Here is a 12,761-nt window from a genome sequence, read left to right on the forward strand (position 1 = left end):
TCTTTTTTAAAGAAAAAGAGTTGCCTGTAACTTTCCTGTAAGACAAGAAAGGGACTTATATTTCTGGGGCCAAAACTGCAAACTGTCCATAGAATTTAGTAGCCATTGGCAATTCTGCAATTCTTCTACAGGGCTTGTCATTTTTTTGTGTTTTTCAGTGAAACCCAGACATATATATGTGTAGCAGTGACAATGAGAATACTGACTTGATAATTTGAAGTCAGATGTCAAGAGCAATAACTGTTAATCCTTTGAAGTTGTTTGTGTTAACAAAGTCTGACTGTCTATTTAGAGACCTGCACCTTCAATTGCAGACTGCCTAAACAAAATGTCAGCTATGCTATAGTGCCTTATGGCAGAATGGAGACTCACGTCCTCTTGTGTTCTCCCAGAGTGGCTCTGCCACACGTCTGGAGGGGATGCAGAATCTTTGCAGATGGGAATGAGGTTCTTAATCTTGTACTTCCCAAAGCTTTACCCCTAGGAAAGTGACTCCGAGAGCATCACCCCCCAGAAACAAGGACTTGATCTAGTATACACAGTTATTCAGATCATTATAAAAAAAACTCCTTGTTTGAAAATGCAGCTCTTTACTGCTGGCTTAACAGTCTTGAGATGACCGTAAGACATTAGCTGGTGACAGATGAGATGTGTGTTTCAATAGCATTAAAGTGTACAGAGACAGACAGACATACATGCATACATACATACATACAGGTGTCTGCTCCTCAGTTCATTACATTTCAGAGTTCCGTTTACAGAATCACAAACCTAAAAATATTGTGTATCAAGTAACCCCAGTAATAAGACACTTGTACTGTAAGTATCACACTGTGAGAATATCATTCCGTGCATGAGGTTTGTTCGTACTGATTTTATGGGACCAATTACAAATACATCAGACAGTGGCTTGTGTTATATACGATCTGTCTGGTGCAGGTTGTAGCTAAAGGCACAGAACTGCAAAAATGAAAAAAAAAATTCCTCCAAATACCCTGTAAAAATTTTCTAGTGGAGGCCAATCTTTCAATATGTACGTGCCAGAACTGTCAGGGTGAAAGCAAAACAAATGTCAAATTTTACATGCAACACCATTTTAAGATGAAATAAGCCAATGGTTTAATGCCTGAGATTACTGTGGTAATTGCATTGCAGGGCTTCTCCGTAGGGAGGGTTTAGCAAATAACTTAATCTGTGTTTTAAAATGTGTTGTTGGTTGCAACTGAGTAAATATTTCTGATGTACGCAAGGGCCTATACAGTCTGTTTTGTAGAACATGTTTTGATGTAATTTCCCCCAGTGTATTTCTCCAAGTGTTTCGCTTATTAGTTGGTTAGAGACATAAGAGCTGTACACACGAGGGAATTTTCACCCCATTTCTAAACCATCTAAATAGATAGCTTAGAAATGGAGCACTGATTGCTCTGTGTGTGTATACTCCTGGGCGACAGCAATATATTGCTCTGTGTGTACGGCGCTTAAGACAGAGAAAATCATAGTCCCTTCTCCCGCATTAACCTCACCTCCCACAATTTTCTTATCTATAGATGCCACTACTGTCTCCTCTATCCACCAAGTGTGCTTACTATCGGTCATAAATCATGACCTCTGTCCATTTTTATCGTCTGCCTCGGCATTGGGAATGATAGGATATCCCTCTATGTATGTATGTATGTATGTATGCCTATAGGGCAGACACCCTCTACCATATGTATCCCCATCTATATGTGATTATATACATACCCGCTCATTCGTGGGAAAAGCATTCTGCATTTTTCAGTTGTCAGATTTATCATAACAATTATTATTTTTGAGTGTTACTACCTGTTTCACTAATTATCCACTGTCATGTGCTAATGTGTGAATATAATGTTCTGCTCACATAGCCAGCGTTGTTGAGTAATCAGCCTGTAATAAAACTGTTTTGAATAGGCGTGTTGTACCCTGCGAGCGGAAAACAAATTGTCAACTCACTTCTTGGTTTCTGTAAACTGAGCTGCAGCACAGACTCAGCCCGTGCTCTGCGTGTCCTTATGTGACTCCTGCATTCTTCACAGGCAGCGGCAGAGCCGAGTGTTTCTGAGGTGATGTCACGTGTTCACACATATAATTACCAAACCTTTCGTAATCCTACAGTAAACAATGTGTACAAGACTAGGCACTACTAAATGCTCTGTGGTAGAAACTCCCGGGATGCAGTCTTGGAAAATGCTTGCAGTACATGATCCTCATAAACCACTTGTTACAAATATACCACCCAAATATTTCACATAATAAACTTTCACTGGTGTTCGTGTAATTGGAAAAGTGTACCTGGTATTATTCCACATAATAGTTGAATATACTGTAGGGTTTCATACATTTTGTATTGTGGCTTTCAGAGAACAGCAGTGATCGTTACACAAGTGCATTACACAGACATTTTTCTTTTCATAATGGCGTACAGCATTCCATTATCTCAAAACTAATTTACAGTAGAGCGGATCACAGCAGAAAAGGGTAAACACTAAGGGCAGTATCCGGTTTCCCACAATCACTGACCGCGGCTTATAGGCTAATTAGCCCCAATAAGCATCTAATCTCGGATTTTTTTTCACCTGCCCAAGACAGGCAAAGCATAATCTCTAAAAGTAGCCCAGCCCAGGGCCGTCTTTTCATATGGGCTTAATGGGCACTTGCCCAGGGGCCCCAGGTGTATAAGGGCCCTATGCTGATAGCTGAGGATCCCCTTTTTCCAGGGATACCAGAATTTTGAAAATCGGCCCTGGGGAACTGCAGATATCCAACTTCAAAGCAGCAGTCCACATCCGACCTGTCATATGTCATATTTCTCAGATTCTTTCTAACTTAGAGTTTTTCTGAGAGTATATTCCAAAAGCTGGGACTCTCCCCTTTCTGTCGACACTAGGGGCTTGTCTCTGTCATGCCCAGAACCAGATATATCAGCCTTCCAGCAGCTGGTCCCTGCTCCAGCTCCAAACGTCTGGTGTGCAGTTTTATATTTTTGTTATTTTTGCTCAGGCTCCTGATCTCTGATCCCCAAGTTCCCAGCACCTCCTGAAAGTTGAGACTGTAGGTTTTTATACTATTGAAGGCTAAGAAATCTATTTCCTGATAATGGCGATATCTGCAGTCAAACAAGCTGCCCTTCCACCGGAAAATAACGAATATTAAGCCCACTCCATTATCCAACCCTCCCCTGCGTATAAAACACCCCCTACCTCCCTGGAAGTCATTTACAAGGGACCCTTCATTCAGCTCAGTGCCCTCTTCCACACGTTAGTGTTTTCCCTCCCACCACCTCTGCAGTAAAGGAGTAATTAACAGAAGTTACTGCTCCAGGTCCTACATGTTGAATGGAAGATAGAGCACCCCCTGCCACCCGTGGGACATTAAAGCTGCTGCTGATAGCACCCCCCACTCCTAGGAGGGGAGAATGGGTAAGGGCCCCAGTGCATTGCGTTGCCCAGGGGCCCACACTGCTGTTAAGATGGCCCTGGCCCAGCCCCACGGGGCTGTAGAAAACACACAGGTTTCACTGGACCTGTGTGTTTTCAGGAGAACTTGTGATTTGTATCCTAATTGGATCACCCGATAAAAAAAAACCCCAAAAATTGCACACAAAATAATTACGGTTTTCGCTCCTGGGGTGAAATTTAATAGGATGAAAGATTCAGAAAGTGAGACATTTGGTAAGAAATCTCCAGTTTTTTAAAGAGGCAATCATTTACACTTCAAAATCAAACTGGTTTGTGCAAATGATGGGGCAGTACAAATGGTGTAATGGTTAGCATTACTGCCTTGCAGCACTGAGGTCATGGGTTCGATTCCCAGCATGGCCCTAACTGTTTGTATATTCTTCCTGTACTTGCGTGGGTTTCCTCTGGGTACTCCCCAAAAAAGTTGGCTCCCAACAAATTAACCCTAGAATGTCTGTGTGTGCATGTATATGTGGTAAGCTCCACTGGGGCAGGAACTGATGTGAGTGTTTCAAATATTCTCTGTGAAGCGCTGCGGAATATGTGTGCTCTATATAAGAAACTGTTAATAAATAAATAATAATGGATTATACCATATTACAGAATATTATTTTATTTCAATTAAATAAGGTTTGAAAACATGAAAAAAAGTTTGTGTACTATCTCAGGCTCTGAATTTGAATGCCAAGCAATCATTTGCTTGCACATATTTAGTGCCAGCTACATATCATGCCCCCAGTAGTGCCAGTTACATATCTTTTCCCCAGTAGTGCCAGTTATAGATGTACCCAGTAGTGCAGTTACAGAGGTACCCAGTATTGCCAGTTAGACCAGTGTTGCCGACTCTCCCGGAATGTCCGTGAGACTCCCGGAATTGTGGGTAATCTCACGGACTCCCGGGTAGAGCCCCCTTTCTCCCGGAGCATCGCTTCCCCCTGCCACAATGTCTACTGCGCATGCGCGAGATAACCACAATGACGCCGCCAACGCAATGACGCGTGATGCAGCGTCATCACGTTGGCGGCGTCATCGCTGTTATCTTCCACATGCGCAGTAGCCATCCAGGAAGAGACGCGGCTAAGCCACACAGAGCCGCAGAGAGGACAGAGGAGCGATGGCTGCAGGAGAAAACGTCTGCTGCCGCTGCGGGAGACAGGTTACTGGTCCGAGCGATAAGTATGATCTGTGACCTGTTCTCTCTCCATATTTTACTGCAAAGCCCCCCTCCTCCCCCTACACCTGTCCTACCTCATTCAGTGCCTCAGTGGTCGTCACCTTCCAAGTGCACAGTGCAAGTGCAACATGTGATGACCCGTCCAGCCTCTTGCTGCCCCGGCCATCAATCTGCCAGGCTACCACCCATCTGATACTGTGCTACAGAAAAATGTAATCAAGTGCTGTACAGCTCGCTGCCCCAGCCCTGTCCAATCTGCCAGGCTTCTGCCCATCCCCAAAAATCATTTTAGTGGATGGGCATAAGCCTGGCAGATTGGACAGAGCTAGGGCAGCGAGAAGCTGTACAGCACTTGATTTCATTCATGCAGATTGATGGCATATTCTGCAAGTGCTGTACAGCTTCTCGCTGCCCCAGCCCTGTCCAATCTGCCAGGCTTCTGCCCATCCACTGTGCTACAAAAAAATTTGGCTGCATGCTTAACAAAATATTGCAAGGCCCGCCCCCTGGCGACGCAAGGCCCGCCCCTGGCGACGCAAGGCCCGCCCCCTGGCGACGCAAGGCCTGCCCCCTGGCGACGCAAGGCCCGCCCCCTGGTGACGCATGGCCCGCCCCCTACCTTTTACTTTTCTCCCTGAAATGATTTTTCAAAAGTAGGCAACCCTGAGTATGTATGTACCCTGTAAATTTTAGAGGGAAAAAAAATGTACATTCTGGACACTATGGTTTTCAGAATAATTTGGGTAATATTCAACCTGTATATGTCTTTTCGCAAATAAGAAAACAAATCACCTCCATGCATTGCCTTTCAGTAACAAGTTATTGAGTAAAAAAAAAAAAAAAAACACACTACCTTTTCTCACAGTGCAGTCTTGTAACTTATAACATACACATAGAGCTGTTGTATATATGCTTGGCTAGCTATAGCTAATGTTTAATTAGTCGATGCATTGCTCTATAACCAAATATTAGTTTGGTAGTAGAACAATATGTAGTACATGTGTTGTAACCAAGATGCACATGTAACACGAACACATACTGTATTTACCACCACACCATAAAAGTTAACCTTAGAAATATGGGTGTAATTGTTTTCTATTCTATTCTCAAAACGTATCCATGATTACAAAAAAACTGCAGCTGTATTAAATGGCAATAAATCTGCATTATGCAAAATAGTGGATTTATTCTTGATTGTGTCCTAAGCCTCAAAGGGTATTTAGGAGCTGATTCGCTGGTACTTTATCCCTCTCCAAGCTTTGCTACATATGCCCCTTAGTCTTAATACATTTTTAGGCACCCTGCGCTATTATGCAACTACATGATCTATGTTGGCATGATATGTGTTGATTAGTCCTGACTTGTGGAGAGAAGCAGAGGTGTAACACTGGACGCTCCAATAAAGTCATTTACATACATTTCACAATACTTCTACAGTCTGTAAAAGAAGACCTACCAGTTTAGTGGCGCACACTGTTTACTAATGAACACTACCCTGCTTGATAACAGGAAAATTCCCTGTCCACAACACCTTCACAAATTCCCTGGTCTAAAACATACCCAATATGCAACCAGCAATATTGAGTGCATAGGATAGTAATAATGCCAGTGGTGTTTTTTGCAGGAAAGGGGTTTAGTTTATTTAAAATGCTCTATCAGCCCACCTGATCTTACACAATGAAGAATAACAAAGCACCTTAATGAGAAGACACAATACCACACAGGCAAACACATGGGGGTTCCATGTGTCTAATATATACACTATAAATGGTGGAATGCAGCTGATGCACATCACACCAGATGGGCCCGCATATGTCTAAAGCATTGTATTACATAAAAAGTACTTTGTTTGGGGCAGAATATGGGCCAGATTCTCTAAGCTTCAAAAGTGATAAAATGGAGAGTGATAAACAGCCAGCCAATCAGCTCCTGTCTTACATTTTTTTCAAACACAGTCTATGACATGGCAGGTAGGAGCTGATTGGCTGGCTGTTTATCACTCTCCATTTTATCACTTTTGAAGCTTAGAGAATCTAGCCCTATAGCTTGTTATATGCAGCCTTCATGGTCTGGCAACAAATGCTCTAAAATCAAACATTTCGACTCTCCCATACAGATATCCTGCATTGCCCCTGCACTGTAAATGCAATGGCTACAGCAATTATATTTCGCCGCTGCACTCAACTTGCAAGCTGTTACATTTGAGCCCAGAAATCTTAACTGTTGAAGTCATTCTGTTGGGAGGACTTTGGCTAAATGCAATCAATTTGTTTTCTCTGCTTATGGAACAAAAAAAAAATAGAATAAAATATATTTTATTTAACAAACTACCAAAAGATAGACCACGTTTTCCTGTGTATTTATGTTTAAGGATGGGCCCGCATATGTCTAAAGCATTGTATTACATAAAAAGTACTTTGTTTGGGGCAGAATATGGGCCAGATTCTCTAAGCTTCAAAAGTGATAAAATGGAGAGTGAAAAACAGCCAGCCAATCAGCTCCTGTCTTACATTTTTTTCAAACACAGTCTATGACATGGCAGGTAGAAGCTGATTGGCTGGCTGTTTATCACTCTCCATTTTATCACTTTTGAAGCTTAGAGAATCTAGCCCTATAGCTTGTTATATGCAGCCTTCATGGTCTGGCAACAAATGCTCTAAAATCAAACATTTCGACTCTCCCATACAGATATCCTGCATTGCCCCTGCACTGTAAATGCAATGGCTACAGCAATTATATTTCGCCGCTGCACTCAACTTGCAAGCTGTTACATTTGAGCCCAGAAATCTTAACTGTTGAAGTCATTCTGTTGGGAGGACTTTGGCTAAATGCAATCAATTTGTTTTCTCTGCTTATGGAACAAAAAAAAAATAGAATAAAATATATTTTATTTAACAAACTACCAAAAGATAGACCACGTTTTCCTGTGTATTTATGTTTAAGGTATAAATAGTTCTGGAGTGACATCACTTTTTAGATTAGATTGTCAATTTTCTTTTACTGTTTTTTGGAGGATCAAGTTATTAGCAAAATGAGTATGCACAGCAACTCAATAAACCCAGTGATTTCTTATACAGTACATATAAACCTGTTGACTTTATTCTTCTTAAACATATTTATGGTTGGCAGCTGTCAATCACTTGTCTACTGAACAATTTAGAAAAAAATTAAACGTTTATCGATTAGACCTTAAATAGGCCATCCAGTGCCCAAAATATCCTGATGTAAATTTTACGTTACCAATAATTTTCAATTAATTTATTTAAAAATACTTAATCAACAAATTCATGGTTTTCATGCACAAGGTCTGTACCAAGGGAAATTAAACACTTTCTTTCTTACCTTTCCTTTATATGTTGTTGGTTTTGGTTATAGTAAATCAGTTTCTCTTATAGCTATTCTCACACCGCAAATTTCCAGCTGTTTCCTTTTTTGGAAAAATATATATTTATGTTTTTAAACAAGTTAATTGTCTCTCTGCAGAATTGGAAGACTCTTCGATGGTACAGAGCCCATTGTGTTGGACAGTTTAAAACAACATTACTTTATAGACCGAGATGGGCAAATGTTTCGTTATATATTGAACTTCCTTCGTACATCAAAACTTCTAATCTCAGATGATTTTAAAGTAAGTAAACCTCCATTCTCTTTAGTCAATTTGAAATATATCCAATTTAATATTAATCAGTTAAAGCAATTTTATAAAAATATTATGTATTCACCATTATGTGTTTAAATGAGCATTGTGGCATACATGTGTTTAGTAATTTCAATACAGTAATTTGATTTAATTAAGCAATTGGGTGGTCTACTTATTTCTTCTCCTTTTTAAATTCTTCAAATAGCACACTATTTTACCTCTAATCTCATTTTTTAGTTTATATGTGTTATGGTTTTTTAGTGTTATGGGTGTACAACTAATCTTTTAAATTTTCATAAAATAGTATCAAATATGCTTTTAATTAGCAAAACAAACATAAGGCATGTATTATACTTATTGGCAATGTTTTTGCTTTTTTAAATTTGATTTTGTAAACACACACACACATTGTTATTTAATCTTTTCTTTTTTTGAAGTTAAATAATACAGTACTGCCTAATCCGGCGGTTCTCAAATTGTGTGCATAGGCAGTCACCCCTGTGTGCCTTTTAGATTGGTCAATGTGATAACAAAACCAGTGCTTGTGGCTGTCAATAAAGAAATTTATAGACAAACCAAAGCTAATCTTGTCCCCATTCACATAATTAACCCTAAGGAAGACCTATACATACAATTTACTTAATTTAATTTTTTTTCCTAATTTTCTCAATAAGCATCTTTCGGCCTAAGGGTGCCATTAATACAATACTAATACTATAGGCTGCCATTATTCAAAAACATTTGCAAACCACTGCTTACTCTCAACTGAGAGCTTTGTTATAAATCTAATTCTGTTCATTAGGACCAATAGTTATTTCCCTTATTGTAAGAAACAAACAAACTATTTGGGGATACAGTAGTATCATAACAAATGTGGATATTAGGGACAGTTTTTTAATATTCTATGTTTTTTGTAGAAGACCATTTTGTGGGATGTCTGTAGAAAATAAAAATTTACATAAATATCAGTAATCACATCTACAGGTACATATGAATCATCATTTCCCAGGCACTCCTCCAGATCAGCCAATCAGCTACTAACTGTAATTTCTCAAACAGCCTGTAACATGACAGTTACAGGATGATTGGCTAGTCGTTTATCTCTTTTGGGGCAGATGTATGATTATTGACTTAACGTGTTAAAAATAACAGGTCCTGCTTCTCCTGCATAACGAGGAGAAGCGGGCACCTGTATCATCGCGATATATGATGCATGTGGCAGCCAATAAGGAGAGCCGTTGTCCTGTGTGATCATTATAATATTCCAAAATTTGTGATGGCATTCTGTATTTTATTTATTGAACTATTCCAGGACTACACTCTGCTATATGAAGAAGCAAAGTACTTCCAGCTTCAACCAATGCTTCTGGAACTGGAGAGGTGGAAGCAGGACAGAGAATCTGGACGTTTCTCCAGACTCTGTGAATGCTTGGTTGTCAGAGTTGCGCCAGATCTTGGTGAAAGGATTACGTTGAGTGGCGACAAGTCTCTAATAGAGGAGGTTTTTCCAGAAATTGGGGATGTGATGTGTAACTCTGTCAATGCGGGCTGGAACCACGACTCTACACATGTAATTAGATTTCCACTTAATGGATACTGCCACCTCAACTCTGTTCAGGTAAAAAGAGACAACGTTTTTTAGTTTTATTCTAGATTTAATGGGTGAAATGTAATAGGGTGAGAGAATTAGAAAGTGAGAGATTTAGTAAGAAATCTCAAGTTTTTTTTAAAGCGGCAATCATTTACACTGCAAAACCAGTTTGATTTTGCAGTGTAAATGATTGCTGCTATATTACTATATTATATATATATACAGTATATATATCATGTCGCCATACTATATCACTCCTACACAATAAAACTTTTTGTTTACTATTTTCTTTGCCAGGTGCTGGAGAGGTTGCAGCAACGCGGCTTTGAGATTGTAGGATCATGTGGAGGAGGAGTTGACTCTTCTCAGTTTAGTGAATATGTATTGAGGCGAGAACTGAAAAGGACATCTCGTGCGCCCACTGTCATTCGAATAAAGCAGGAGCCATTAGATTGAATGGACAATTTTCTTATGCAAAAATGGGACGATTTATGTTCAGTTGGGACCCGTCTCCCTGAATCAACACTGATAAGACATTTCAGTCACCTCAAAAGACATTAACAGCTGTTACACAGCGGCATCAGGAATACAAGTCTGGATGGTAACTACAGGATATTAAAGTATAGAAAAGCCTGTAAAATTATAGAAGGGTACTGTAATAACTACACATTATTCACACTTGAGACTGTACACTAGAAAATATACCATGAGATGAATTGTGTTCCTAGTTTTTCTTCCTTGCAGTATAGAGTTTTAGTTGCTTATAATATCCAAAGGGGGGTTATGGCACACAAAAACCACTACCGTGATATTTTTTATTGTCATAACGGCCATTGAAATGGGGAAGTCCCGCAGTACAGTTACATTATGTTCACTGGCTTCAAGGTCTTCACTGCCAGAGGCTGTACCTTACGCCACCTGTTCCTCCTGGCAGTGAAGTGGCTGTTGCCAGCTGGTACGCATCATCCTGATGCATTTTGACATTTGTATACATTGTTGTTATGTTATTTTGTTTTTACGCCCACCCTTTTAATTTACTTGGAATAATGTTATGATCTGTATCTGATCTTTATTTGTGATGGGTTTTTGAAACCTCTTTTCCTAAGAGAAAAAAAACAAAATTGGTTAACCAGTAATGGGCAGATTTAGGCTCATTGTACTTGAAAGTTAGAACTGCTTTAATTCCGCTAGTGCAAGTGCATTCCTATCAGACATCCCTGGTCTACATTATGAACATGGCTGACTAAAAGCCTTTATTGCAAAAGATGTTTTAAAAGTTAGTCAACAAGAACAACCCAAGTGTTGCTGATGCGCAGTTCTTCCATTAATGCAGTCTGAACAGTTGATTTTGTAAAGGTGAGAAAAAAGCAGTAGTCACCAGATCCAATGTTTAGTCCCCTCTTTCTTGTTGGAGTTAGAGCCGTGGACCTACAGTATGTTTCAAATACATTAAGGGTATTTGAAAAAGTGCACCCCTGAACCTATTTATTTCCAGATATGATTTGTATATGGGCATTTAACCTGTCACCTACAGACATTGGAGACAACTATTTTGTGGTCCAACCTAACATTAATGAGGAGGCACCCTAGTAAATCACTATGAACCTATGAATGCACTGAGATTCTTTTCAACATGGAAGAGGCTGCCACTGTTTAGGATAAACTGATATTCATGAGAATGCAGCTCTTCAGTTCACTAGGAACCACTGTAACTGCACATGGTGATGCAAGTGCTTCGTAGTGAACTGATGGGAGTGTGAGAGAATGTACACACACAAAACTGGCTTTGACACCATTCTATGTATTGTTTAGTTTATTGGGTATCAGGATGTATGTTCCATCCATGTAAAAGTAGAGATCACCAGTCATTTGTAATCTGTTTTATAGCCGGGGGGAAATAAAACCTCCAGAGCGCAATTCGGTACATGGCAAAATGCTTTTGGACAGGCAGTACACGGAGTATGGAGAGATTTAAAAATTGACCCGAGACTGATACAATTGTCAGTAACTCGTGTTGCACATTTATTATGGTATCCAATAAATTGTGATTCTTTTACCCCCCCCCCCCCCCCTCAAAAAATAATAATAATAAATGTGCTAGTAACATGAGATTTTAGCCTAATGGTCATTATCAAGCTATGCCTTCAATTTGACCCCAAAAAAAGGACCCGTTTTCGAGCATTAACAATTGGCATGCAAACCCATTTATTATTGCATAAAATGAGTCTTCAAGAGCTGGATATTTTTGTTTGCTATGTACGGCGCTGCAGGCACTTTTTGGCGCCTTATAAATAAACAAATTACTACTACTACTGGATATCAAAGGGGGCATCTGAAGCGTAATCCCCAATAAGGTGCCGGCTATCAGGGCTAATTGAATTTCCTCCTAAGCAGTTGCTGTTCCTTGCAGAAAATAAATGATTGGCTTACATTTACCAAGTTATTAGATGAAGACCTAATCTTGCCATATGTAGCAACAGTCAACCAGTTATTTAGTGTGTGTTTAACTCTCTTATTCATTTATTATTATTTTTTTTATTGATTTTTTTTTCTTATGCATTCAGTTGTATACTAGTCTATGGTTGTTTATCTAATGTCAACTATTCCTCATTTTACAGACCTCCATTTGTTTTTACACTACTGCCATTTGTAGTTTGGTTATAAGTTATGCCTTTGGAATTTATAATGGGATCACATTTGGAATACATAATTTTTAGTAAACATGGTGATTAAATATTGATCGGCTGTTTCCCTTCCTTCCCATCACTCCAAAGGACAGATATATAGTGGTGGACCCTATTCACATTCTAATTGGTTACTTTCATTGACGGTTTACCAGCAGCTTTGCAGCATAATACATCTTCGTTATTTTTAAAC

The 12,761-nt window shown here is 39.5% G+C and overlaps 1 protein-coding gene across 2 annotated transcripts in view; it reads left to right on the forward strand.

Moving 5' to 3' along the window:
- The window catches only part of KCTD1 (potassium channel tetramerization domain containing 1), a 127,399-nt gene extending 115,452 nt beyond the window's left edge, over positions 1 to 11,947 (forward strand). For both annotated transcript variants that reach the window (XM_083187479.1, XM_083187478.1), the window contains exons 3-5: positions 8,137 to 8,281; positions 9,606 to 9,911; positions 10,182 to 11,947. In XM_083187479.1, the coding sequence (XP_083043605.1) occupies positions 8,137 to 8,281; positions 9,606 to 9,911; positions 10,182 to 10,340 (610 nt within the window). In that variant the 3' untranslated portion in view covers positions 10,341 to 11,947. The remainder of the gene's footprint in view (positions 1 to 8,136; positions 8,282 to 9,605; positions 9,912 to 10,181) is intronic.
- The last annotated feature ends 814 nt before the right edge of the window (positions 11,948 to 12,761 follow it).

This window comes from Crinia signifera, chromosome 5 (genome assembly GCF_055691185.1).
Source record: "Crinia signifera chromosome 5, ASM5569118v1, whole genome shotgun sequence".
Taxonomy (NCBI): Eukaryota; Metazoa; Chordata; class Amphibia; order Anura; family Myobatrachidae; genus Crinia; species Crinia signifera.